At 56.3% G+C, this 26,697-nt stretch overlaps 1 protein-coding gene across 2 annotated transcripts; it reads right to left on the bottom strand.

Moving 5' to 3' along the window:
- Positions 1 to 660: 660 nt before the first annotated feature.
- On the bottom strand, positions 661 to 26,429 carry CAMSAP3 (calmodulin regulated spectrin associated protein family member 3). 2 transcript variants are annotated; one of them, XM_086871294.1, is made up of 20 exons: positions 25,948 to 26,427; positions 21,978 to 22,270; positions 20,147 to 20,281; positions 19,940 to 20,044; positions 18,066 to 18,098; positions 16,399 to 16,446; positions 15,529 to 15,667; positions 14,656 to 14,795; positions 13,680 to 13,773; positions 13,314 to 13,353; positions 12,814 to 12,869; positions 12,496 to 12,568; positions 10,325 to 11,663; positions 8,409 to 8,684; positions 7,412 to 7,506; positions 6,741 to 7,057; positions 4,964 to 5,045; positions 3,995 to 4,101; positions 2,949 to 3,067; positions 661 to 2,080 (listed from the first exon to the last, which is right to left on the bottom strand). In XM_086871294.1, exons 1-20 carry the CDS (start codon positions 26,093 to 26,095, stop codon positions 1,796 to 1,798), a joined length of 3,924 nt encoding a protein of 1,307 aa, XP_086727420.1. In that variant the 5' UTR covers positions 26,096 to 26,427; the 3' UTR covers positions 661 to 1,795. The 2 variants fall into 2 exon arrangements, with proteins under 2 accessions (XP_086727420.1, XP_086727421.1); XM_086871295.1 differs by lacking the exons at positions 661 to 2,080; positions 2,949 to 3,067 and adding an exon at positions 3,075 to 3,244 and having other exon boundaries at positions 25,948 to 26,429.
- Between the last annotated feature and the right edge of the window lie 268 nt (positions 26,430 to 26,697).

Here is a 26,697-nt window from a genome sequence, read left to right as displayed (position 1 = left end):
TCCACCGAACACAGAGTTGAGTGGGATCAGATTTGGGGTCTCTCCCCGTTTTTTGGGGTTTCACCCCCGGTTTATTTTGGGGTGCCGGGTTTTTTGGGGTGCCAGAGGTGGCCGGGGATGGTGAAGACATCCCATCAATGTCCCCAAATATCCCCCAAATGTCCCCAAAAGTCCCCAAATGTCCCCAAAAGTACCCGGAAGTCCCCATTGAGAAAGCACCGAGCGCACAGAGTGGGATCAGATTTGGGGTCTCTCCCCGTTTTTTGGGGTTTCACCCCTGGTTTATTTTGGGGTGCCGGGTTTTTTGGGGTACCAGAGGTGCCCGAGGATGGTGAAGACATCCCCTCAACCCCTTCAGAGTCACCCCAATGTCCTCAAGTGTCCCCCAATTGTCCCCAAAAGTCCCCAAAAGTCCCCGGAAGTCTCCAAGCACCAAACACCGAGTTGAGAGTGGGATCAGATTTGGGGTCTCTCCCCGTTTTTTGGGGTTTCACCCCCGGTTTATTTTGGGGTGCCGGGTTTTTTGGGGTGCCAGAGGTGGCTGGGGATGGTGAAGACATCCCCTCAATGTCCCCAAATATCCCCCAAAAGTCCCCAAATGTCCCCAAAAGTACCCGAAAGTCCCCAAAAGTCTCCAAGCACCAAACACCAAGTTGAGAGTGGGATCAGATTTGGGGTCTCCCCAATTTTTTTGGGGTTTCACCCCCGGTTTATTTTGGGGTGCCGGGTTTTTTGGGGTGCCAGAGGTGGCCGGGGATGGTGAAGACATCCCATCAATGTCCCCAAATATCCCCCAAATGTCCCCAAAAGTCCCCAAATGTCCCCAGAAGTCCCCAGATGTCCCCAAAAGTCCCCGGAAGTCTCCATCCACCGAACACCGAGTTCAGAGTAGGATCAGATTTGGGGTCTCCCCGTTTTTGGGGGTTTCACCCCCGGTTTATTTTGGGGTGCCGGGTTTTTTGGGGTGCCAGAGGTGGCTGGGGATGGTGAAGACATCCCCTCAATGTCCCCAAATATCCCCCAAAAGTCCCCAAAAGTCCCCAAATGTCCCCAAAAGTACCCGAAAGTCCCCAAAAGTCTCCAAGCACCAAACACCAAGTGCAGAGTGGGATCAGATTTGGGGTCCCCCCAATTTTTTTGGGGTTTCACCCCCGGTTTATTTTGGGGTGCCGGGTTTTTTGGGGTACCAGAGGTGCCCGAGGATGGTGAAGACATCCCCTCAACCCCTTCAGAGTCACCCCAATGTCCTCAAGTGTCCCCCAATTGTCCCCAAAAGTCCCCAAAAGTCCCCGGAAGTCTCCAAGCACCAAACACCGAGTTGAGAGTGGGATCAGATTTGGGGTCTCTCCCCGTTTTTTGGGGTTTCACCCCCGGTTTATTTTGGGGTGCCGGGTTTTTTGGGGTGCCAGAGGTGGCTGGGGATGGTGAAGACATCCCCTCAATGTCCCCAAATATCCCCCAAAAGTCCCCAAATGTCCCCAAAAGTACCCGAAAGTCCCCAAAAGTCTCCAAGCACCAAACACCAAGTGCAGAGTGGGATCAGATTTGGGGTCCCCCCAATTTTTTTGGGGTTTCACCCCCGGTTTATTTTGGGGTGCCGGGTTTTTTGGGGTGCCAGAGGTGGCCGGGGATGGTGAAGACATCCCCTCAATGTCCCCAAATATCCCCCAAATGTCCCCAAAAGTCCCCAAATGTCCCCAGAAGTACCCGGAAGTCCCCATCCACCAAGCACCGAGCGCACAGAGTGGGATCAGATTTGGGGTCTCCCCAATTTTTTTGGGGTTTCACCCCCGGTTTATTTTGGGGTGCCGGGTTTTTTGGGGTGCCAGAGGTGGCCGGGGATGGTGAAGGCGTCCACGCTGCCGCTCATGGTGCGTGCCGGGAGGCGGCAGAAGCGCCGCTGGTCCGACTGGTATTTGTACAGAGCCTCCACCATGGGCAGGGGGACGCTGCGGGGTCCCGACCCCGAAAGGCGTTTTAGGGTCGGGGGGATCCCCCCCAAAGCGTAAACGCCCCGGAATTGGCAGCCCCCGTCCCGGAATAGGATCAGGAGTTGTTGAGCTGAGCTTTGTTCCATCTCCTGAGGGGGGGAAGGGGCGTTTAGGGGGGGTTTGGGGGGGTTTAGGGGGGGGTTTGGGGGAAAAAAGGGGAATTTTGGGTATTTGGGGGGTATTTATGGGGCGATTTGGGGCAGTTATGGGGGGGTTTGGGGCAGTTATGGGGTGATTTGGGGCAGTTATGGGGTGATTTGGGGCAGTTATGGGGGGATTTGGGGCAGTTATGGGGATTTGGGGCAGTTATGGGGGGATTTGGGGCAGTTATGGGGATTTGGGGCAGTTATGGGGTGATTTGGGGCAGTTATGGGGGGGTTTGGGGGATTTATGGGGTCGTTTTTGGGGAATTTTTGGGGTTTTGGGGGTTGGTTTTGGGGTATTTTTAGGGTTTTGGGGAATTTTTGGGGTTTTGGGGCATTTTGGGGGTCAGTTTTGGGGGATTTTTTGGGGTTTTGGGGGGATTTTTGGGGTCATTTTTAGGGGATTTTGGGGGATTTTTGGGGTCGTTTTTGGGGGATTTTGGGGTTTTGGGGGTCGTTTTTGGGGTTTTGGGGTCGTTTTTGGGGGATTTTGGGGTTTTGGGGGTCGTTTTTGGGGTTTTTGGGGTCGTTTTTGGGAGATTTTGGGGATTTTGGGGACCGTTTTTGGGGGATTTTTGGGGTTTTGGGGGATTTTGGGGTTTTTGGGGTCCGTTTTTGGGGGATTTTGGGGTTTTTGGGGTCCGTTTTTGGGGGATTTTGGGGTTTTGGGGGTCGTTTTTGGGGGATTTTGGAGGTAATTTTGGGAGATTTTGGGGATTTTGGGGACCGTTTTTGGGGGATTTTTGGGGTTTTGGGGGATTTTGGGGTTTTTGGGGTTCGTTTTTGGGGGATTTTGGGGTTTTTGGGGTCTCACCTGCAGCACTTTGGCCCTCAGGGGGGCGTTGGGGGTCCCGGCCAGGACGCAGTGGGCCAGGGCGTTCTGGATCAGCGGCCGGTTCGACCTGGCCGTGGGTTCCTTGTACAGCCTCGGGCCTGGGGGAGGAATTTTGGGGCAAATTTGGGGGATTTTGGGTAAATTTGGGGGATTTTGGGTAAATTTGGGGGGTTTGGGGGGGATTTTGAGGGGTTGTAGGGGAAGTTTTTGGGGTTATGGGGGCTGGGGAGGGGGAAATCGGGATCTGGCCGTGGGTTCCTTGTACAGCCTCGGGCCTGGGGGAGGAATTTTGGGGCAAATTTGGGGGGTTTTGGGCAAATCTGGGGAATTTGGGGGGATTTGGGGGGAAATTTGGGGGATTTGGGGGGAAATTTGGGGTTTTGGGGGAGATTTGGGCATTCAGGGTGGGGTTTTGGGATGATTTTGGGGTTATTTTGGGGTGATTTTGGGGTTATTTGGGGTTATTTGGGGTGATTTGGGGTGATTTTGGGGTGATTTTGGGGTGATTTTGGGGTGTTTTGGGTAATTTGGGGAGGGGTCTCACCCGTGTACTCCGGCCCTGGGGAGGAGGGGTTGGGGGGATTTGGGATCCCAGGGGATTTTGGGGTGATTTTTTTTGGATGATTTTGGGGTGATTTTGGGGTGTTTTGGGTAATTTGGGGAGGGGTCTCACCCGTGTACTCCGGCCCTGGGGAGGAGGGGTTGGGGGGATTTGGGATCCCAGGGGATTTTGGGGTGTTTTGGGGTGATTTGGGGTGATTTTGGGGTGATTTTGGGGTGTTTTGGGGTGTTTTGGGGTTATTTGGGGTGATTTTGGGGTGTTTTGGGGTGATTTTGGGGTGTTTTGGGTAATTTGGGGAGGGGTCTCACCCGTGTACTCCGGCCCTGGGGAGGAGGGGTTGGGGGGATTTGGGATCCCAGGGGATTTTGGGGTGTTTTGGGGTGATTTTGGGCTTTTTTGGGGTTATTTGGGGTGATTTGGGGTGATTTTGGGGTGTTTTGGGTAATTTGGGGAGGGGTCTCACCCGTGTACTCCGGCCCTGGGGAGGAGGGGTTGGAGTCGTTGTCCCACTCCCGCCCTGGGGGGGGGGCTCGGTTTGGGGACCCCGGCCCCGAGGGGGACCCGGCCCGGCTGGGGGAGGGGGAAAAAAGGGGTGAGAGACCCCCCCCCAAAAACCCCAAATTCTCACCTGAACCCCAAAATTCCCTCCCAGACCCCCGAATTTTCCCCACGAGACCCCAAAAGTCCTCCTCAAATTTCAAATTTTCACCCCAAAATCTCTCCCCAAAAACCCCAAATTCCCCCCTGAACACCCCCAAAAAAACCCCAAAATCCCCCCCCCAAAAACCCCAAAATTGCCCCCCAAAAAACCCCAAAATCCCCAAAATTCCCCCCAAAAAACCCCAAAATCCCTCCCAAACCCCCCAAAACCCCAAATTCCACCCTAAACCCCCCCAAAAAAACCCCAAAATCCCCCCCAAAAAAACCCAAATTCCCCCCTAAATCCCCCCAAAAAAACCCCCAAATCCCCCCCAAAAACCCCCAAAATTCCCCCAAAAAAACCCCAAAATCCCCCCCAAAAACCCCCAAATTCCCTCTTAAAAACCCCAAATTTTTCCCCTAAACCTTCCCAAAAACCCCAAATTCTCCCCCAAAAACCCCAAATTTCCCTCCCCAAACCCCAAAATCCCTCCCAAACCCCCCCAAAGACCCCAAATTCCCCCCTAAACCCCCCCAAAAAACCCCCAAAATCCCCCCAAAAACCCCCAAAATTCCCCCCCCAAAAAACCCCAAAATTCCCCCCCCAAAAAACCCCAAAATCCCCCCAAAAACCCCCAAATTCCCTCCTAAAAACCCCAAATTCCCTCCTAAAAACCCCAAATTTTTCCCCTGAACTCCCCAAATTCTCCCCCAAAAACCCCAAATTTCCCTCCCCCAACCCCAAACCCCCCAAAATCCCCCCCAAAATCCCCCCCAAAATCCCCCCCCTCACCTGGTGCCGCGCCCCCCGCCCGGCTCGGCCACGCTGGACAGGGACAGGGAGCTCTGGGAATAAACCTTGGACAGGCGCGACCCTGGGGGGGGAAACGCTCTGAGACCCCTCCCCAAATTCCCTGAGACCCCCCCGGGACCCCCAAATCCACTGAGACCCCTCCCCAAACTCAGAGACCCCCCCAAAAACTCAGGGACCCCCCCCAAAATCCCCCCAAATCCTGGGACTGAGAGCTCTGGGAATGGGAATTGACCTTGGACAGGCGCGACCCTGGGGGGGGGGAAACGCTCTGAGACCCCTCCCCAAATTCCCTGGGACCCCCCCGGGACCCCCCCCAAACTCAGAGACCCCTCCCCAAACTCAGAGACCCCCCAAAAACTCAGGGACCCCCCCAAAATCCCGGGACTGAGAGCTCTGGGAATAAACCTTGGACAGGCGCGACCCTGGGGGGGAGGAAATGCTCTGAGACCCTCCCCAAATTCCCTGAGACCCCCCCGGGACCCCTCCCCAATTTACCAGGGACCCCTGGACCCCCCCTTAAACCTCCCAAAATTCCAATGGTCTCCCAAAAGCCTCCAGGACCCTCTAAAAAACCCCCAGACCCATTTTTGGCTTCCCCAGACCCATTTTTGGGGGTCTCCAGCCCCCCCTGAAGACCCCAGACCCATTTTTGGGGGTCTCCATCCCCTCCCGAAGACCCCAGACCCATTTTTGGGTTCCCCAGACCCATTTTTGGGGGTCTCCAGCCCCCCCTGAAGACCCCACACCCATTTTTGAGGGTCTCCATCCCCTCCCCAAGACCCCAGACCCATTTTTGGGTTCCCCAGACCCATTTTTGGGGGTCTCCAGCCCCCCCTGAAGACCCCAGACCCATTTTTGGGGGTCTCCATCCCCTCCCCAAGACCCCAGACCCATTTTCGGGGGTCTCCAGCCCCCCCTGAAGACCCCAGACCCATTTTTGGGGGTCTCCAGCCCCCCCTGAAGACCCCAGACCCATTTTTGAGTTCCCCAGACCCATTTTTGGGTTCCCCAGACCCATTTTCGGGGGTCTCCATCCCCTCCCAGGACCCCAGACCCATTTTCGGGGGTCTCCATCCCCTCCCCAGGACCCCAGACCCATTTTTGGGTTCCCCAGACCCATTTTTGGGGGTCTCCAGCCCCCTCCCAGGACCCCAGACCCATTTTTGGGGGTCTCCATCCCCTCCCCAAGACCCCAGACCCATTTTTGGGTTCCCCAGACCCATTTTTGGGGGTCTCCAGCCCCCCCTGAAGACCCCAGACCCATTTTTGGGGGTCTCCATCCCCTCCCCAAGACCCCAGACCCATTTTTGGGTTCCCCAGACCCATTTTCGGGGGTCTCCATTCCCTCCCCAAGACCCCAGACCCATTTTTGGGTTCCCCAGACCCATTTTCGGGGGTCTCCATTCCCTCCCCAAGACCCCAGACCCATTTTTGGGTTCCCCAGACCCATTTTTGGGTTCCCCAGACCCATTTCCGGGGGTCTCCAGCCCCCTCCCAGGACCCCAGACCCATTTTTGAGTTCCCCAGACCCATTTTTGGGTTCCCCAGACCCATTTTCGGGGGTCTCCAGCCCCCCCCCGAAGACCCCAGACCCATTTTTGGGTTCCCCAGACCCATTTTCGGGGCTCTCCAGCCCCCTCCCAGGACCCCAGACCCATTTTTGAGTTCCCCAGACCCATTTTTGGGTTCCCCAGACCCATTTTCGGGGGTCTCCAGCCCCCCCCCCCCCCAAGACCCCAGACCCATTTCTCGTTACCCAGCAGCCCCTTGGGGGGGCTCCTCGCCAGGGCCGAGTCGTCGCAGCAGCGGGGCCGGGGTCTCCCCGAGCCCCCTCCCCGATTTTGGCCGTCCCGGGGGTGCCCCCGACCGCCGCCCCCCCCCGATTTTGGGGCGGGGGTCCCGCGGGGGGGTCTCAGGACTTTCTCCAGCTCCTCCATCAGCTTCAGCTGCTGCCGCCGCTCGTACTCCAAGCGGGTGAACTCCCCCCGCCGGGACCCCCCCCCAAATTCCTCCTCAGGGGGGGGTCTGGGGGGCGCTGGGGGCGGGGGGGGCTGGGGGGGCTCCGCTGGGGGTCTTTGGGGGAAGGGGGGGAGGGAAAAAACAAAGTCAGGACCCCTCCCCAAATCCTCCTCCAGGGGAGAAATCGGGGGGGGGGGGGAAGGAAAAAAAGGGAGAGACCCCTCCCCAAATTCTCCTGGGGGGGGGTGGGTGGGTGGGAGGGAGGAGTTGGGGTGCCCCCCCCCCCTGATTTTTAGGAGACCCCCTCCCCAATTGTTGATGCCACTCCCATTTTCAGGAGACCCCTCCCCAGGTTTTGAGACCCTCCCCGTTTTTAGGAGCCCCCTCCTCCAATTTTTGTGGCCCCCCCATCATTTTTAGGACCCCCTCCCCCATTTTTAGGACCCCCTCCCCAAATTCCCCCCTGACCTGTCCGGGGGCTGCTCCTGCCCCGCCCCCCAGAGGCGCCGCTGCCGCAGGGGGGGAGGGGCGCGGCGGGGGGGGCTCGGCTCGGTGTCGTCGAGCTGGGACAGGGGGACAGGGGGACATGGGGACACCCCCCCGGACACGCCCCGGTGTCCCCATGGTGCCACCACCCCAATGCCACCAATCCCAGTGCCACCACCCCAATGCCACCACCCCCGGTGTCCCCATGGTGCCACCACCCCCAGTGTCCCCATGGTGCCACCAACCCCAGTGTCCCCATAGTGCCACTACCCCCGGTGTCCCCACAGTGTCCCCATGGTGCCACCACCCCTGGTGTCCCCCCGGTGTCCCCGTAGTGCCACCACCCCTGGTGTCCCCCCAGTGTCCCCATGGTGCCACCACCCCCGGTGTCCCCATAGTGCCACCACCCCCGGTGTCCCCACGGTGCCACCACCCCCAGTGTCCCCACAGTGTCCCCATAGTGCCACCACCCCTGGTGTCCCCATAGTGCCACCACCCCCAGTGTCCCAGTCTCCTGTCCCCATAGTGCCACCATGCCCAGTGTCCCCATAGTGCCACCACCCCTGGTGCCCCCACAGTGCCACCACCCCCAGTGTCCCCCCAGTGTCCCCATGGTGCCACCACCCCCGGTGTCCCCATGGTGCCACCACCCCCAGTGTCCCCACAGTGTCCCCATGGTGCCACCACCCCCGGTGTCCCCATAGTGCCACCACCCCCAGTGTCCCAGTCTCCTGTCCCAGTGCCACCACCCCCAGTGTCCCCCCAGTGTCCCCATGGTGCCACCACCCCCGGTGTCCCCACAGTGTCCCCATAGTGCCACCACCCCCAGTGTCCCCATAGTGCCACTACCCCCGGTGTCCCCACAGTGTCCCCATGGTGCCACCACCCCCGGTGTCCCCACAGTGCCACCACCCCAGTGCCACCCCTCCCTGCTGTCCCCTGTCCCCTGTCCCCTGTCCCCTGTCCCCTGTCCCCGTACCTTACAGAAGAACCCCACGCTGGCCCGGGGTCCCCCGTTTCCCCCCTCGCTTGGGGACCCCTCCAGCGAGTCCCCTTCTCCTTCCTCCTCCTCCTCCTCTTCCTCCTCCTCCTCCTCCTCCTCCTCCTGGTGCTGCCGGTGTCCCCGGGCTGTCCCCTTCTCGCCGGGGGACAGGGACACGTCGCTGGTGCCATCCCCGCACGCCCGCGCCCGCAGGCTCCCCTTGCCGGCCCCCGGGGGCGACTCGGGGGGGCCGGAGGTGGCCGGGGGTCTCTGCTGGGGGTGGGGAGGGGGTGTCACCAAAGTGTCCCCGCGGTGGCAGCGAGGGGGACAGGAGGGGGATGGGAATGGGGGGGGAATGGGTTCAAATCGGGCCCGAAACGGCCCAAATGGGACCCGAAACAGCCCAAATGGGACCCGAAATAGCCCAAATGGGACCCAAAATAGCCCAAATGGGACCCGAAATGGCCCAAATGGGACCCGAAATAGCCCAAATGGGACCCGAAATAGCCCAAATCCGACCCGAAATAGCCCAAATCGGACCGAAAACAGCCCAAATCGGACCTGAACCGGCCCAAATCGGACCCAAACCCCCTCAAACCCCACCCGAACCCCACCCGAACCTCCTCAAATCCCACCTGAACCCTCTCAAACCCCACCTGAACCTCCTCAAATCCCACCCGAACCTCTTCAAACCCCACCCGAACCCCCTCAAACCCCACCCAAACCTCCCCGAACCCCCTCAAACCCCACCTGAACCCCCTCAAATCTCACCCGAACCCCCTCAAACCCCATCTGAACCCTCTCAAACCCCACCCAAACCCCCTCAAACCCCACCCGAACCCCACCCGAACCCCCTCAAACCCCCTCAAACCCCACCCGAACCCTCTCAAACCCCACCCAAACCTCCCCGAACCCCCTCAAACCCCACCCGAACCTCCTCAAACCCCACCTGAACCCTCTCAAACCCCACCCAAACCCCCTCAAACCCCACCCGAACCCCACCCGAACCCCCTCAAACCCCACCCGAACCCCCTCAAATCTCACCCGAACCCTCTCAAACCCCACCCAAACCTCCCCGAACCCCCTCAAACCCCACCTGAACCCCCTCAAACCCCACCCGAACCTCCTCAAACCCCACCCGAACCTCCTCAAATCTCACCCGAGCCCCCTCAAACCCCATCTGAACCCCCTCAAACCCCACCCGAACCTCTTCAAACCCCACCCGAACCTCCTCAAACCCCACCCGAACCCTCTCAAACCCCACCTGAACCTCCTCAAACCCCACCCGAACCCCCTCAAACCCCACCCGAACCTCCCTGAACCCCCCCGAACCTCCTCAAATCCCACCTGAACCTCCTCAAACCCCACCTGAACCCCCTCAAACCCCCTCAAACCCCACCCGAACCCCCTCAAATCTCACCCGAACCCTCTCAAACCCCACCCAAACCTCCCCGAACCCCCTCAAACCCCACCTGAACCCCCTCAAACCCCACCCGAACCTCCTCAAACCCCACCCGAACCTCCTCAAATCTCACCCGAGCCCCCTCAAACCCCATCTGAACCCCCTCAAACCCCACCCGAACCTCTTCAAACCCCACCCGAACCTCCTCAAACCCCACCCGAACCCTCTCAAACCCCACCTGAACCTCCTCAAACCCCACCCGAACCCCCTCAAACCCCACCCGAACCTCCCTGAACCCCCCCGAACCTCCTCAAATCCCACCTGAACCTCCTCAAACCCCCTCAAACCCCACCCGAACCCCCCCCAAATCCTCTCAAACCCCACCCGAACCCTCTCAAATCCCACCCGAACCCCCTCAAATCCCATCTGAACCCTCTCAAATCCCACCCGAACCCCCTCAAATCCCACCCGAACCCCCTCAAACCCCACCCGAACCCCCCCCGAACCTCACCTCTTCCTCCTCCTCCTCCTCCTCCTGCTGCTGCTGCTGCTGCTGCTCCTGGCCGTCGGCGAAGCGCAGCGAGCTGCGGGTCTGCACGGGCACCTGGCTGGGCGAGAAGCGCCGCAGGTGCGGCAGCGTGTCCACGTCGTGGGGAGGGGTCAGCACCCGCGTCAGGGGCGGCAGCCGCAGCTCGGCGGGCCGGGGTCTCCTCGGGCTGCGGGGGGGCGCCTTGCGGGACCCCCCCGTCGCGATTCCGCCCGATGTCGCGACAGAAGCCGCGTTTCCTCCCGCTGTTGTGGCCGGTGCGGCGCTCCCCGCGTTGTTGCTGCTTCCTCCTCCTCCTCCTCCTCCTCCTCCTCCTCCTCTCCTGGCGGGCGCTGGCGACCCCGGCGCGTTTTTTGGGGGAGCCGCGGGGGTCTTGGCGGATTTGGGGAGGGGGATCACCCAGGCTTGGGGGGCTCCGTGCGGCCGCTGCTCCAGCAGGAGCCGCTCCTGCTGCTGCGTCAGGCGCTGCATGTCCAGCTGCAGCGAGCTCAGCGCCGCGCTCAGCCTGGCCACCGCCGCCTCGTACTGCCCGGCGGGAGGGTGAGGAGGGGCTTTCTGAGCAGCCCCCAGACTCAATTCCTCCTCGGGAGGGGCGGGGGAAGCCCCCTCCTCATCGTGGCGGAGGCGCTGCAGAGCGCTCTGCCCCAGGCGCTGGCGGTGCTTGGCGAAGATGGCCTCGATTCGCTTCTTCTGGGCCTCGATGGCGCGGCGCTTCTCCTCCAGACGCGCCCCCAGCTGCGACATCTCGGCGCTGAGACCCCCGCCCGCCTCCGGGGGACCCCCGGGGGTGCTGGAGACCCCCCCCAAACTCACGGCGGGACCCCCGCCGCAATTGGAGGGGGCGGCGTTGGTGGCTTCCTCCAGCTTCTTCTTGCGCTCGGCGAAGCTGGTCATGGGGCGGGCTGGATTTTGGGGGGTCCCGGGTGGGTTTTGGGGGGTCCCGGGTGGGTTTTGGGGGGTCCCGGGTGGATTTTGGAGGGTCCCGGGTGGATTTTGAGGAGGGGGCGGCTCCGGGGAGTGAAGGAAGAAAGCGTCGGGGGCTCCGTCGGGGAGCAGGCGCTCGGAGCTGTGGATGATCTGCAGCGCCTCCTCGATGCTGGGGGGCTCGGGGGGCTCGGTGACACCGTTGGGGACCCCCGTGGGGGTGGCCCGGGGGTGGCGGCGGGGAGGGGCGAGGCTGTCGGAGCTGGCGGAGCGGGCCAGGGTCCCCGCCGGGACCCCCACGGGGTTGCCCATGACGATGTCGACGTCGCTGTCCAGCCCGAAGGGGATGCTGAAGGACACGGCTTGGGACAGGGGGTGGCTGTGGGGAGAGGAGGGAGGGGGGGGACACACGCACGGTTTAGGGGGTTTAGGGGTGGGGGGGGACACCCCAAAAAGTGGCACCGAGGTGGGGGGAGAAGGGGCGGATGGAAATGGGTGGGGGTTGGAGGAAATGGGGGCTCAAATCTCAGCTGAGTTGGCTCGAATTGATGAGAATTTGACCCAAAACTGACTCGAGTCATCCCAAAATGTGGGTGAAATCACCCCAAATCAGATGCAAATCACCCCAAATTTGACCCAAACCACCCTGGGACCCCCTAAATTCACCCCAAACCTCCCTGGGACCCCCCAAATTCACTTCAAATTCACCCCAAACCACTCTGGGACCCCCCAAATCCTCCCCAAACCACTCTGGGACCCCCCAAATTCACCCCAAACCACTCTGGGACCCCCCAAATCCTCCCCAAACCACTCTGGGACCCCCCAAATTCACCCCAAACCACTCTGGGACCCCCCAAATTCACCCCAAACCACTCTGGGACCCCCCAAAATCACCCCAAACCACTCTGGGACCCCCCAAAATCACCCCAAACCACTCTGGGACCCCCCAAATTCACCCCAAACACCCCTGGGACCCCCCAAATCCTCCCCAAACCACTCTGGGACCCCCCAAATTCACCCCAAACACCCCTGGGACCCCCCAAAATCACCCCAAACCACTCTGGGACCCCCCAAATTCACCCCAAACCACTCTGGGACCCCCCAAATTCACCCCAAACCACTCTGGGACCCCCCAAATCACCCTGGGACCCCCCAAACTCACCCCCAATCCTCCCAAATCCCTCCCAAAACCCCCCAGGACCCCTCCTCACCTGAGGGGTCTCTTGCTCCAGCCCTTCCCGAATCCGTCGCCGTGGGGGAGGGAGGGGGAGTGGGGCAGGAGACCTTTTTTGGGGTGGGGGGAGGGGAAAAAAGATGAAATGGGGTCACCCCCAGACCCAAATGAACCCCCCAAAACCGCCCAAAAAATCCCAATGACCTCCCCCCCAAAAAGCCCAAATCCCCCCCAGGATCCCCCCCCCAAACCCCACAAATCTCTTCCCTGAGCCCACCCAAACCTCCCCCTCCCCTCTAAGACCCCTGCCCAAAATTTTGGGGACCCCCTCAGATTTTTGGGGGGGGGGTCTCACCTGGGGGCTGCCCCCCCCCTGCCAACAGGGGGTGCCGGAAGTTGAAGCCGGGGGAGCTGCAAGGGGGAGTCATGAAAGGGTTAATTTTGGGGTGAAAAACCCCCAAATCCTCCCCCCAAAGAAACCCAAAATCCTCCCCAAAACCTCTGACCCCCTTCCAAGCCCCAAAATCGCCACCCCAAAACTTCAAAATCCTCCCCCAGACCCCAAAATCGCCTCCCCGAAACCCTCCCATCTCCCCCGACCTCCAAAATCCTCTCCCAAAATCCCCCAAAACCCCAAATCTGCCCCCAAAAACCAAAATTCACCCCCCAAAACCCCAAATTTACCCCCAAAACCCAAAATTCGCCCCCCAAACTCTCAACCCTCTCCGAAAACTTGAAAATCCCTCCCTCAAAAAACCCCAAAACTCCCCAATCCCCCCCAAAATCTACCCCCCAACCCAGAAATCATCCCCAAAAAACCCCAAATTCCCCCAAAATCCCCCCCAAAATCCTCACCTGCTTTTGGGGTTTGAGGCATCACCGGTGGCTGGAGATTCTGGTGGGGGGGGGGTGTGAACATTGGAATGTGCCCCCCCCTCCCCAAATTTGGGGTCTCAGGACCCCCACCCCACCCTAAAACCCTTCAGGACCCCCCCTCATATTTAGGGACCCCATCCCAATTTGGGATCACCCCAAACTTTGGGAGACACCCCCACCCCAGACCCCCTCCCCAATTCGGATCCTCGCCAAACCTTGGAATCTCTTCAGCCCCCCCACGCCTTTTTTAGGGCCCCCTCCCCATTTTAAGCCCCCTCCCCCCCAAAATTTGGGGTCCCCCACCCAAATTTGGGGTCCCCACCCAAATTTGGGGTCCCTCCCTACCTGGGCCCCCCCCCAGCTGCCGGGGGGTGACAAAGGGGGGTCTCAGCACCTCGAAACACAGGAACAGCTCGGCCAGAAAGGCCCCCACGTTCAACTGGGGGGCACGGGGAGGGGTCAGGGGGGGCTCCCAGTGCCTCCCAGTATCCCCCAGTGCTTCCCAGTATCCCCCAGTGCCTCCCAGTATCCCCATTCCCTCAGCCCCCCCCAGTTTTCCCAGTCCCTCCCAGTTTAGCCCAGTTCCCAGTGAGGCTGCCGTGTTCCCCCCCTCCTTCCCATTGCTCCCAGTCCTTCCCAGTTCACCCAGTTTGACACATTCCTCCAGTTTCTCCCAGTTTTTCACAGTTTTTCCCAGTTTTTTCCAGTTTCTCCCAGTTTTTCCCAGTTTTATCCCAGTTTCTCCCCAGTTTCCCCCTCAGGACCGGCCGCCATGTTGCCCCATTGCCCTCACCACCTCCATCCCCTCCCAGCTCACCGAATTTCTCCCATTTTCCCCCATTTCCCCCCATTTTCCCTCCAGTTTATCCCATTTTCCCCCACTTTATCCCAGTCCCTCCCAGTTTAACCCAGTTTTACCCAGTTTCTCCCAAGGTTCCCCCTCAGGACCGGCCGCCATGTTGCCCCACTGCCCTCACCACCTCCATCACCTCCCAGCTCACCAAATTTCTCCCAGTTTCCCCCATTTCCCCCCATTTTCCCCCCAGTTTATCCCATTTTCCCCCCATTTTATCCCATTTTCCCCCACTTTATCCCAGTCCCTCCCAGTTTAACCCAGTTTCTTCCCAGTCTCCCCCTCAGGACCAGCCGCCATGTTGCCCCACTGCCCTCACCGCCTCCATCCTCTCCCAGCTCACTGAATTTCTCCCAGTTTCCCCCGAGTTTACCCCATTTCCCCCCAGTTTACCCCATTTCCCCCCCACTTTACCCCATTTTCCCCCACTTTATCCCCGTTTCCCCTCCCGGTTTAACCCCAGCTTACCTTGAGGGCCGGCGCCATGTAGAGCAGGTCCTCCACCGCCAGGGGGCAGCGCGTGCGCAGGTGGCGCGCGCCGAAGTCGCGCACGAGCCCCAGGTTGTGCAGCCGGTCCGGCAGCGCCAGCGGCGCCCCGAGGCGGATCTCTGCAAAATTCCCGCCAAAAATAAAAAGGGGGGGGGGCGGTTTGTGTTTGTGTGGGGGTCGCGCCCCAAAACCGATCCTAAACCCCCTCAAAAACCCCCCCAGCCCATTTAATGGGATGTCTCCTCTATGGGGTTTCTCCATTGGGAACTCCTTATTAGGAACTCCCCCCGGTTTTTATGATGTTTTTAACTCGCCCCCCCCCCCCCCCCATGGCGCCCTCAGGTTGGGACTGTCCGGATCGCTGGAAAATTTGAGGGGGGGGGGGTCACACCCTAAAAGCGACCCCAAAAACCCCTCGGATCCCCCCCCCCGTGACCCCACATCGAACCCAAAACCACCCAAAGACCCCTCATGGGTTCCCCTATTGGAATTGTTCCCTATTTTCCCCATAGGACCCCCCCCCCCCCCCACCGTGCCCCCCCACCCATCCCCGGATCACCGAAAAATTCCAAGATTTGGACGTTTCTAGAAAAACCCCACAAAAAAACTCCTCAGGACCCCCACCATAAACTCAACAACTCCCCTAAAAACCCTTCCGAAGACCCCTCCCCATTAGGACAACCCCCCCCCCCTAAATTTTCCCAATGGGACCCCCAAGATCCCCCTCAGATTGGTTCGGTCCAGCCGCCCCTCAGCGGATCCGTCCCTCAGGTTTGTTGCTTGGAACCCCCCAACCCTTTTCCCAAAAAAGACCCCAAAATCCCCCAAAATCCCCCCAAAACCCTTCCTCACCCTCGAGGCGCAAAGATTGGGGGCAGTAGAAGTGAATGGCGGCCGCCAGGACCCCCCCGCTGGCCAAATCCTGGAGCCCCCTCACGGGAGGGAACGGGGGAGGCGCCGGGGGAGCCCCTTTGTCTTTACGGTACCGAATCTGAGGGGGGAAAAAAATTAAATTGAGGAGAGAGATCCTCAAAAATCTCAAAACTCCCTTAAACCCCCTCGAAATGTGGAAGGACTCCCCCAAAAAATAACAAAGAGGGACCCCAAATGTGGAAGGAACACCCCAAAATAACCCCAAATCCCCCCCCCCGCCACCCCCTGAAGTTAAAATGGAACGGTCCTGAAAGGCCCCTCAGGTTTGGGGATCCCAAAATTGCCCCAATTCACCCCAAAAATAGCAAAGGAGGGGGTTAAAATTGGGGGAAAACTCTTAAAATTATAAAAGAGAGGGGTCCCCAAAATCCCCCCAGGTTGGGGAGGGCTTGAAGACCCCAAAAACAACAAAAGGGGTGCCCCAAACCCTCCCCAAAAATGGGGGAATTCTCCTCAAAAATGGTCGAGAAGACCCCAAAAAATCCCCCGAGGACCCCCCCAAATCTCCCCCCAAATTCCCCCAAATTCCTCCCACGCCCCCCAAAAAAAGGCGCATGCAGGGGAGGGGACCCCCAAATTTTTTGAGGGGCCAAAATTTTGGGGGGCGTCCCACCCTAAAATCCCCTTTAAAAAAAACCCTAAAAATGCCCCAAAATTGGGGTTTTGGGGTGAGGTTTTTTTTTTTTTGGGGGGGGGGTCCAGGATTTTGGGGAGGGGTCTGGGGGTGCCCGAGAGGGGGAAAAGGGGGTGCCCCCTTCCCAAATTTTGGATTTTGGGGGGGGTCCTTACCACCGGAGGTTTATTCCCCGATTCCTTCAAACAGAAGGCGATGGCGTGCTGTGGGAAAAAAAGAGTCAGGGGGTCCCCAAAACCCCCCCGGGGACCCCAAAAACGGGCAGGGGACCCCCAAAAATGGAAAGAGCGCCCCCAAAAACGGGGGGGGGGGGAAAAAAGGGAAATTTGGGGAAAAAAAAGGGAAATTTGGGGAAAAATGGGGGGGAAATGAAGAGAAATGGGGAAAAAAAGGGGATTTTAGGGGGTGGAGAAAAAGGGGGGCACTAAAAAGTTTAGGGGACCCCAAAATTGGGGAGAGCGACCCCAAAATAGGGGGGGAAGTGAAAATTTGGCAAAAATCGGGGGAAAACGGGGAAAAGTTGGGGGGAAAATGGAGAAAAATGGGAACAAATGGAGAAAAAATGGGATTTAAAGAAGGGAAAAAAAGAAAGATGAGGCGAAAATTAAGGAGGGGGCTCTAAAAATGGGGAGGGGGCTCCAAAAAATGGAAAGCAGAGAAAATTCGGGATGGGCAGAAAAAAATTTGGGAAGAATTGGGGGAAAAATGGGGGAAAAAATGGGAAAAAATGGGAAAAAATAGGGAAAAATGAGGGGGAAAAAGAGATTTAAAAGGGAAAAAAAGGATTAAAGACCCAAAATTGAGGAGGGGTCTCCCAAAATTAGGGAAGGGTCCCCCAAAATTGAGGAGGGGAGCCCAAAAAATGGGAAGGCTCCAAATATTCAAAATAATGGGGAAAAAAATGACAAAAAAAGGCCCCCCAAAAAAGGAGAAAATCCTAAAAAAAACCCCAAATTGGTCTCAAAAAATTGGGGGGGTCCCCAAAAAATTTAGGGGGGGGTCCCCAAGCCCCTCCCCCTCCCCAAATTCATGCTCCTCCCCCCTAATTTCATGCCCCTCCCCCCATGCAGCTTTGTGCCCCTCCCCCTCCCTCCCAAATTTCGACGCAAGACACAGAAAAAAAAAGGGGGGGGGGGGAGGGGAGGATGCTGGGGGGGCTTCACCCCCCAAAAAAATTTGGGGGAAAATCCCATAAATCCCTAAAAATTTTTGGGAATTTTTGGGGATTTTTTTTTTTAAATTTATTTTGAATTTTTTTGGCATTTTTAGAGATTTTTTTCAGAATTTTTTGTAGGTTTTTTTTTTTTTATTTTAATTAATTCCAATGAAATTAAATCCATCCCCGAAAATCTGGGGAGGATCCCAAAAACTCCTAAATTGTTCTGGAATTTTTTTTCCAATATTTTTCCCATTTTTATTTCGTATTTTTTTAAAAAAAAAAAATTCAATTTTTTGCCAATTTTTTTCTCATTTATCCCCAATGTTTTTCCAATTCATCCCCAATTTTTTTCCAATTCATCCCCAATTTTTTTCCAATTCATCCCAAATTTTTTTCCAATTCATCCCAAATTTTTTCCCAATTTCTCCCATTTTTTCCCCAATTTATTTTCCCATTTTTCCTCCGTTTCTCCCCATTTTTTTTCCCCCATCATCCCTCCAAACTCCCGATTTTAAGACGGAAAAACCCATTCCAAACAAATTTTTTGGGGGGGATTTTTCCACTCCCACCCCCCCAAAATATTTGGGATGGGATTGAGCAGGCGGGGGTGAATTTTTGGGGTGAAAAAAGCGGATTTTGGGACAGAGAAAAGCCCCCACTTACGGGCACCAACTTCCAGTACCAGCGGGTGGGACACTGAGAAAAGAGGGGGGGGGTCAGCAAAAGGAGAGGAGGGGGAGCCCCAAAATTTGGGGAGGGGTCCCCAAATTCCACCGAGAGAATCCCGACACCGAGGGAGGAGAAGAGAAAGAAAAAGAGGGGAAAAAAAGCGAATTTTGGGGGGAAAAAAGCGAATTTTTGGGGAAAAAAATGCGATTTTTAAGGGTAAAAAAAGCGATTTTTAAAGGGAAAAAAAGCGATTTTTTAAGGGTAAAAAAAGCAATTTTTAAGGAAAAAAGCGCGATTTTTTAAGGGTAAAAAAAGCGATTTTTAAAGGGAAAAAAGCGAATTTTTTGGGAAAAAATGCGATTTTTAAGGGTAAAAAAAGCGATTTTTAAAGGTAAAAAAGCGATTTTTAAAGGGTAAAAAAAGCGATTTTTAAGGGAAAAAATGCGATTTTTAAGGGTAAAAAAAGCGATTTTTAAAGGGAAAAAAGGCGATTTTTAAGGGTAAAAAAAGCGATTTTTAAGGGTAAAAAATGTGATTTTTAAGGGTAAAAAATGCGATTTTTAAGGGTAAAAAATGTGATTTTTAAAGGAAAAAAAAGCGATTTTTAAAGGGAAAAAAAAGCGATTTTTAACGACAAAAAGACAAATTTTAAGGGGGAAAAAAAGCAATTTTTAAAGGTGAAAAATGTGATTTTTGAAGGATTTATTTTTATTTTTAAGTTTTTTTCTTTTGGTTGGTTCTTAAAGGTTTTTTTTTTAGTGATTTATTTGGGGGTTTTTTTATTAATATTATTATTATTATTAATTTATTAATATTTGGGATTTTTTGGAGATTTTTAGAGATTTTTTTGGAGGTGTTTGGGTGGTTTCTTGTTGATTTTTAAAGCCTTTTTTTTTGATGGTTATTTTATAAATATTTGAGAAGTTTTTAGGGTTTTAGTGGGAATTTTTGGGAATTTTTTTGTGCTTTTTGGTGGGATTTTTTTGGGGTTTTTTGTGCTTTTTTGGTGATTTTTGGGGGGATTTTTTGAGGATATTCCCGATTTTTTATGTGACTTTTGGCAATTTTTTTGGGGTGAATTTTGGGGGATTTTTTTTGATTTTTGCAGCACTTTTTGGCGATTTTTTTGGGTGTTTTTTATCATTTTGAAGCCATTTTTGGACGATATTTTGTGATTAATTTTGAGATTTTAAAGTGATTTTTTGGGGTGAATTATTGTGATTTTTTTCATGATTTTTTGCAGGATTTCAAGGATTTTTTCTTATTTTTTTATCGATATTTTTGACCATTTTTAGCCAACTCCTCTGATTTTTTGCGATTTTTTTTCAGGGTTTCAAAGTGAAAATTGTGAAGATTTTTTTTATTGACTTTTTAATCCATTTTTGACGATTTCTCCATCATTTTTCACCATTTTCTGTGACTTTTTTTAGGATTTTTAAATAATTTTTTATTACCTTTTCACTCATTTTTTCACCCATTTTTTGTGCCGATTTTTAATGACTTTTTCCACGATTTTAAAATTATTTTTACCACACTTTAAAATTACCTTTAATTCACATTTTTCACCCATTTTTTTACAACATTTCCATCACTTTTTGTGATTTTTCCCCCCCAATCTTTAAATTATTTTCTATGCTTTTTTCAATATTTATTTTATTACATAATTATTAATTTTCCCACCCATTTTTAAACACTTTTTTATTGATTTTGGACCTTTTTAACCACATTTAGAATTTTTTAACCCCCCCAAACCATTCCCAACACCGAAGGGGGAAGCCAGCGAAGCAGAAAGGACCAAAAAAAGCCATTTTTGGGGCGATTTTGGGGGTTTTAAACACCAAAAAAATCAATTTTAGGGTCTAACCAACCTTGTGGGCGCAAGCTGGGGGGGCTGTGGTGGTCTCGGGGACCCCCGAATTTGGGGGTGTCGCCCCCCCCTCTTTTTCCGTGCTTTCCTGCAGCTTCCGATTCACCTAAAAATGTGAAAAAAATCCCCCAAAAATTCAATTTTTAGCTGTTTCACCCTCAAAAAAAAAACCCCAAACCCCCCCCCCCAAAAAATAAAATCAACTTACGGTGTCCAACCAACCCAAAATTTTGGGTTCCCAATTTTGGGGTCCTGGGGGGGCTCCTGGGGGAGCCCCCAAATTCCGAGTGGCCTCGGCGACGAAGGCGGCCATGAGGGAATCGATCAAGGCCAGGTGAGCGCCCTGAAGGGGGAAAATTTGGGGGAAAATTGGGGGTTTTGGGGGTCCTGGAAAAAAAAATTGGGGATTTTGGGGGGTGCTGGGGGGAAAAATTTGGGATTTTAGGGGGTCCTGGGGGGAAAATTTGGGGTTTTGGGGGGTTCCTGGGGGAAAAATTTGGGGTTTTGGGGGTGCTGGGAGGAAAATTTGGGGATTTTGGGGGTCCTGGGGGAAAAATTGGGGGTTTTGGGGGTGTTGGGGGGAAAATTTTGGGGGAAAATTGGGGATTTTGGGGGTCCTGGGGGGAAAAATTGGGGTTTTGGGGTATCCGGGGGGAAAAATTTGGGATTTTGGGGGTGCTGGGGGGATGAATTGGGGGAGAATTTGGGGTTTGAGGAATTTTGGAGGGGTTTGTGAGGGTCTTTGAGGGGTTTTGGGGGTCCTGGGTGGAAAACTGGGGAGAAAATTGGGGATTTTGGGGAAAAAATTGGGGATTTTGGGGCTCCCAGGACTTTCTTGTCCCTTCCAGGACCCTCGGAGGGGGCGTGGCCAGGCGGAGGGGGCGTGGCTACACAGCTTAATGGGCGTGGTTAAAGCGTGATTGACGTCGGTGTGAAGGGGGCGTGGTCAGAGGGCGGGGAGGGTTAATGGGATTGGCCAGAGCCAATTAGCGGCCAATTAAAGCGGCCCAGCCTTAATGAGATTAATGAGGGGGGGCGCACACAGCTCCCAGTGCTCCCAGTATGGCCCCAGTCATCCCAGTAACCCTTCCCAGTGCTCCCAGTATGGCCCCAGTGCTCCCAGTATGGCCCCAGTGATCCCAGTATGGCCCCAGTGCTCCCAGTATGGCCCCAGTGATCCCAGTAACCCTTCCCAGTGCTCCCAGTGCTCCCAGTAACCCTTCCCAGTGATCCCAGTATGGCCCCAGTGCTCCCAGTATGGCCCCAGTGCTCCCAGTATGGCCCCAGTGATCCCAGTGCTCCCAGTATCCCTCCCAATTCCCCGCCAGTCTCCCCCAGTCCCTTCCCAGTCCATCCCAGTGCTCCCAGTACCATGCGGATGGGCCCAAATCCCCTCCCAGTCCATCCCAGTCCATCCCAGTCCATCCCAATCCCCTCCCAGTCCATCCCAGTCCATCCCAGTCCCATCCCAATCCCCTCCCAGTCCATCCCAGTCCATCCCAGTCCCATCCCAATCCCCTCCCAGTCCATCCCAGTCCATCCCAGTCCCTCCCAATCCCCTCCCAGTCCATCCCAGTCCATCCCAGTCCATCCCAGTCCATCCCAATCCCATCCCAGTCCATCCCAGTCCGTCCCAGTCCGTCCCAGTCCCATCCCAGTCCCATCCCAGTCCATCCCAGTCCATCCCAGTCCCTCCCAGTCCATCCCAGTCCATCCCAGTCCATCCCAGTCCATCCCAGTCCCCTCCCAGTCCATCCCAGTCCATCCCAGTCCATCCCAGTCCATCCCAATCCCATCCCAGTCCATCCCAGTCCGTCCCAGTCCGTCCCAGTCCCATCCCAGTCCCTCCCAGTCCCTCCCAATCCCTTCCCAGTCCATCCCAGTCCCTCCCAATCCCCTCCCAGTCCATCCCAATCCCCTCCCAGTCCGTCCCAGTGCTCCCAGTACCATGCGGATGGGCCCAAATCCTCTCCCAGTCCATCCCAGTCCCCTCCCAGTCCATCCCAGTCCCATCCCAGTGCTCCCAGTGCTCCCAGTACCATGCGGATTGGCCTCTGCTGCAGGTCCTGGGGCCTGACGGGGACCCCCTGCAGGGTGGGGGGGACCCCCCTCCCCGCCAGCAGCGCCAGCAGCGCCCCCAAATCCTGGGGGGGGGGCTCGGGGTGGGGCGTGGCCGAGGGGGGCGTGGCCTGGCAGGGCGTGGCCAGGGCGTGGCTCCAGGCCCTGCAGTAGATGTCGGAGGCCAGCAGGAGGCGCTCGACCGGGGGCTTCAGGTGCTCCTGCGCGTATTGGTCGGTGTAAAACGGGTCCCGCAGCTCCTCGGGGACGTTTCCTGGGCGGAAAAACGGAGAATTCGGGAAAATTGGGGTGGGGGGGTTAGAAATGGGTTAAAAATGGGTTAAAAGTGGGTTAAAATGGGTTATAAATGGGTTATAAATGGGTTATAAACGGGTTATAAACGGGTTAAAATGGGTTATAAATGGGTTAAAATGGGTTATAAATGGGTTAAAATGGGTTAAAATGGGTTATAAATGGGTTAAAATGGGTTAAAAATGGGTTATAAATGGGTTAAAATGGGTTATAAATGGGTTATAAATGGGTTAAAATGGGTTATAAATGGGTTAAAATGGGATAAAAATGGGTTATAAATGGGTTATAAATGGGTTAAAATGGGTTATAAATGGGTTAAAATGGGTTATAAATGGGTTAAAAATGGGTTATAAATGGGTTAAAAATGGGTTATAAATGGGTTAAAATGGGTTAAAATGGGTTATAAATGGGTTAAAATGGGTTAAAAATGGGTTATAAATGGGTTAAAATGGGTTATAAATGGGTTAAAATGGGTTAAAATGGGTTATAAATGGGTTAAAAATGGGTTAAAATGGGATAAAAATGGGTTATAAATGGATTATAAATGGGTTAAAATGGGTTATAAATGGGTTAAAATGGGTTAAAATGGGTTATAAATGGGTTAAAATGGGTTAAAAATGGGTTATAAATGGGTTAAAATGGGTTATAAATGGGTTAAAATGGGTTAAAATGGGTTATAAATGGGTTAAAAATGGGTTAAAATGGGATAAAAATGGGTTATAAATGGATTATAAATGGGTTAAAATGGGTTATAAATGGGTTATAAATGGGTTAAAGTGGGTTAAAATGGGTTATAAATGGGTTAAAATGGGTTAAAATGGGTTAAAAACGGGTTAAAAATGGGGAAATTGAGGTCAAGGGTCACTCAGAGGTCATCGTACACACGGACACTGACCCAACGTGGACACACAGACACTGACCCAACGTGGACACACGGACACTGACCCACCATGGACACACGGACACTGACCCACCGTGGACACACGGACACTGACCCAATGTGGACACACGGACACTGACCCACCGTGGACACACCGTGAACCCATCATGGAGCCATCACTGACCCACCCTGGACACACGGACACTGACCCATCATGGATCCATCAGTGACCCATCATGGACCAGCCATGAACCCACCATGGACCCTCCATAGACCCATCACTGACCCATCATGGACCAGTCATGGACCCATCATGGACCCACCATGGACCCACCATGGACCCATCACCGACCAATCATGGATTCACCATGGACCCACCATGGATTCACCACTGACCCAACCCACCATGGACCCACCATGAAGCCATCACTGACCCACCATGGACACACCATGGACCCACCATGGACACTGACCCACCATGGATCCATCAGTGACCCACCATGGACACACCATGGAACAACCATGGACACTGACCCACCATGGATCCATCAGTGACCCATCATGGACCAACCATGGACCCACCATGGACACACAGACACTGACCCATCATGGACCCATCAGTGACCCATCATGGACCCATCACTGACCCATCATGGACCCACCACGGACACACCATGGACACTGACCCATGACTGATCCATCAGTGACCCATCATGGACCCATCATGGACACACCATGAACCCATCATGGACCCATCATGGACCCACCATGAAGCCATCACTGACCCACCATGGACACACCATGGACCAACCATGGACACTGATCCACCATGGATCCATCAGTGACCCGTCATGGACCCATCATGGACACACCATGGACACACCATGGACACACCATGGACACTGACCCACCATGGACCCATCACTGACCCATCAGTGACCCATCATGGACCCACCATGGACCCATCATGGACCCACCACGGACACACCACAAACCCCAAGGGCCACGGAGACCCCAGCAATGACCACTGAGACCCCCAAGGACCACGTAGAACCTCAACGGTCACGGGAACCCCAAAACCAACCATGGAGACCCCAAAATTGGTCATGAGGACCCCAAAATTGGCCATGAAAACCCCAAAATTGGTCATGGAGACCCCAAAATTGGCCATGAAAACCCCAAAATTGGTCATGGAGACCCCAAAATTGGCCATGAAAACCCCAAAATTGGTCATGAGGACCCCAAAATTGGCCATGAAAACCCCAAAATTGGTCATGGAGACCCCAAAATTGGTCATGAGGACCCCAAAATTGGCCATGGAGACCCCAAAATTGGTCATGAGGACCCCAAAATTTGCCCTGGAGACCCCAAGAAGGACCCCCCTGAGCACCTCCCAAAATCCCGGCCCCACGGGTGGGGGAGGGGCACATTCCAGGTGTGGGGGTGGGGCAGGGCCACACCCACAGACGGGTGGGGGAGGAGCCCTGGCAGCCACCGGTGTCCCCACGGGGCCACGCCCTCACCTGCCTGGGGAAGGGCCACACCCAGGGGTGACAGGGGACACCTGGGACCCTCACTTGTCCCACGGCACCCACGGGACCCTCACCTGTCCTGTGGGACCCATGGGACCCTCACCTGTCCTGTGGGACCCTCACCTGTCCCACGGCACCCATGGGACCCTCACCTGTCCCACGGCACCCATGGGACCCTCACCTGTCCCCCACCTGCCCCAGCCCCCCCCAGGGGTTAAAATCCCTCCCCTCCCCCACCTGGCCCCTCCCTCTGCCCCTCCCCCCAGCCAAAGGGCGTTGGGGGAGGGACTTTGACCCCTGGAGGGGGGGAGGGGACTGGGAGAACATCTGGAGGGTCCCAAAATGCACCTGGGGGGTCCAAAATACACCTGGGGGGTCCCCAAAAACCCCTGGGGGGTCCTAAAAATCACCTGGGGGAGACACAGGGGGGTCCTAAAACACCTGGGGGGTCCCCAAAACACCTGGGGGGGTCCCTAAAACACCTGGGGGGGTCCTAAAACACCTGGGGGGGTCCTAAAACACCTGGAGGGTCCCAAAAACACCTGGGGGGGTCCTAAAACACCTGGGGGGGTCCCTAAAACACCTGGGGGTCCCTTTTTTAGGGAGGGGGTCCCCCAGGGCTTCCCCAACCCCCTCCGGGGGGGCGACCCCTCCCTCGCCCCCCCCCAACACCGCAGGGGGCGGGGCGCAAAGGGGGGGGTTCCCCGCCCTGTGACGTCACAGCGCGACGTCACAGCCCCCTCCCCCCGACTGCAACAAAAGCGCCCGAGGGGCGGGGGGGGCAGGGGGGGAACCCCGGGATTGGGGACCCCCCCCCCCCAAAAAAAAAATAAATATTCACCGGGGACCCTCCCCAAATTAAACCGCCCCTCCCCCCACGGAGCATCCCCCGGGACCCCCCCCCACGGCACGGGGACCCCTCCCCAGTACCGAACCGCCCCCCTCCGGTACCACCGGGACCCCTCCCCAGTACCGAACCCCCCTTGGGTACCACCGGGACCCCTCCCCAATACCGAACGGCCCCCCCCGGTACCCCCGGGACCCCTCCCCAATACCGAACCGCCCCCCCCGGTACCCCCGGGACCCCTCCCCACGGCACAGAGCATCCCCCACCCCCTTTCACCGCATCCTCCCGGGACCCCTCCCCACTCCCAGAACCCCCCCCCAGACCCAAACCCCTCCCGTTCGGTACCGGGACCCCTCCCCACTGTCCCCGCCCGCTCCTACCGGCGCCGCCGTAGCCGGTGGCGATGGCCCAGGCCAGGCTGGCGGCGCTGCGAGCCCGAGCCCCGTCGTACTGGTCGAGCGGGCGGATTTCGGGCACCAGGAACCCCCGGCGCATGGCGGCGGCGGCGGCCGGGGGAGCCGCCACCATCCCGGGGCCACCGCCGGGGCCACCGGGGCCACCACCGGGGCCACCGGCGCCCGCTTCGGCCGCGGCTTCGGCTCGGCGCCGCTTCGGGTGGGCTCGGAGAGGCTTCGGGTGGGCTCGGAAAGGCTTCGGGCGGCTTCGGGTGGGTTCGGCAGGCTCGGGTGGGCTCGGAGAGGCTTCGGGTGGGTTCGGCAGGATCGGGTGGGCTCGGAGAGGCTTCGGGTGGGTTCGGCAGGATCGGGTGGGCTCGGAGAGGCTTCGGGTGGGCTCGGAGAGGCTTCGGGAGCGTTTCGGGGGGGTTCGGGTGGGTTCGAGGGGGTTCGGGCGGGCGCGGCGCGAGCGCCAGGTGCGGGGAGGGGGGGGGTGGGGGAGGGGGGGCGGGGCGCACCTGCGGTCACGTGATTTGGGAGGGGGGCTGGAGGCCGCGCCCCCTTCTCTGGAGCGCGGGGAAAGGGGCGGGACTGGGAATACTGGGGGATACTGGGAGCGATGTGTCCCCATGTCCTGTGTCCCCCTGTCCCCATTTCAGTGTCCCCCCCATGTCCCCCTGTCCGTGTCCTGTGTCCCCATGTCCCCATTTCAGTGTCCCCATATCCGTGTCCCCC

This window comes from Cyanistes caeruleus, chromosome 35 (assembly GCF_971803275.1).
Source record: "Cyanistes caeruleus chromosome 35, bCyaCae1.hap1.1, whole genome shotgun sequence".
Taxonomy (NCBI): Eukaryota; Metazoa; Chordata; class Aves; order Passeriformes; family Paridae; genus Cyanistes; species Cyanistes caeruleus.
This window is presented reverse-complemented; position numbering and strand designations above follow the sequence as displayed.

What these genes read in the sequence shown, in the direction of transcription:
- CAMSAP3 (XM_086871294.1), bottom strand. Translation starts at nt 26,095, where the DNA reads ATGGTGGCGGCTCCCCCGGCCGCCGCCGCCGCCATGCGCCGGGGGTTC. An exon ending in AGGAGGAGGAGGAGGAAGAG is followed by an intron (nt 8,685 to 10,324) that starts GTGAGGTTCGGG and finishes CCCCACCCCCAG; the next exon opens with CAGAGACCCCCGGCCACCTC. An exon ending in GCGTGGGGTTCTTCTGTAAG is followed by an intron (nt 7,507 to 8,408) that starts GTACGGGGACAG and finishes CCCCTGTCCCAG; the next exon opens with CTCGACGACACCGAGCCGAG.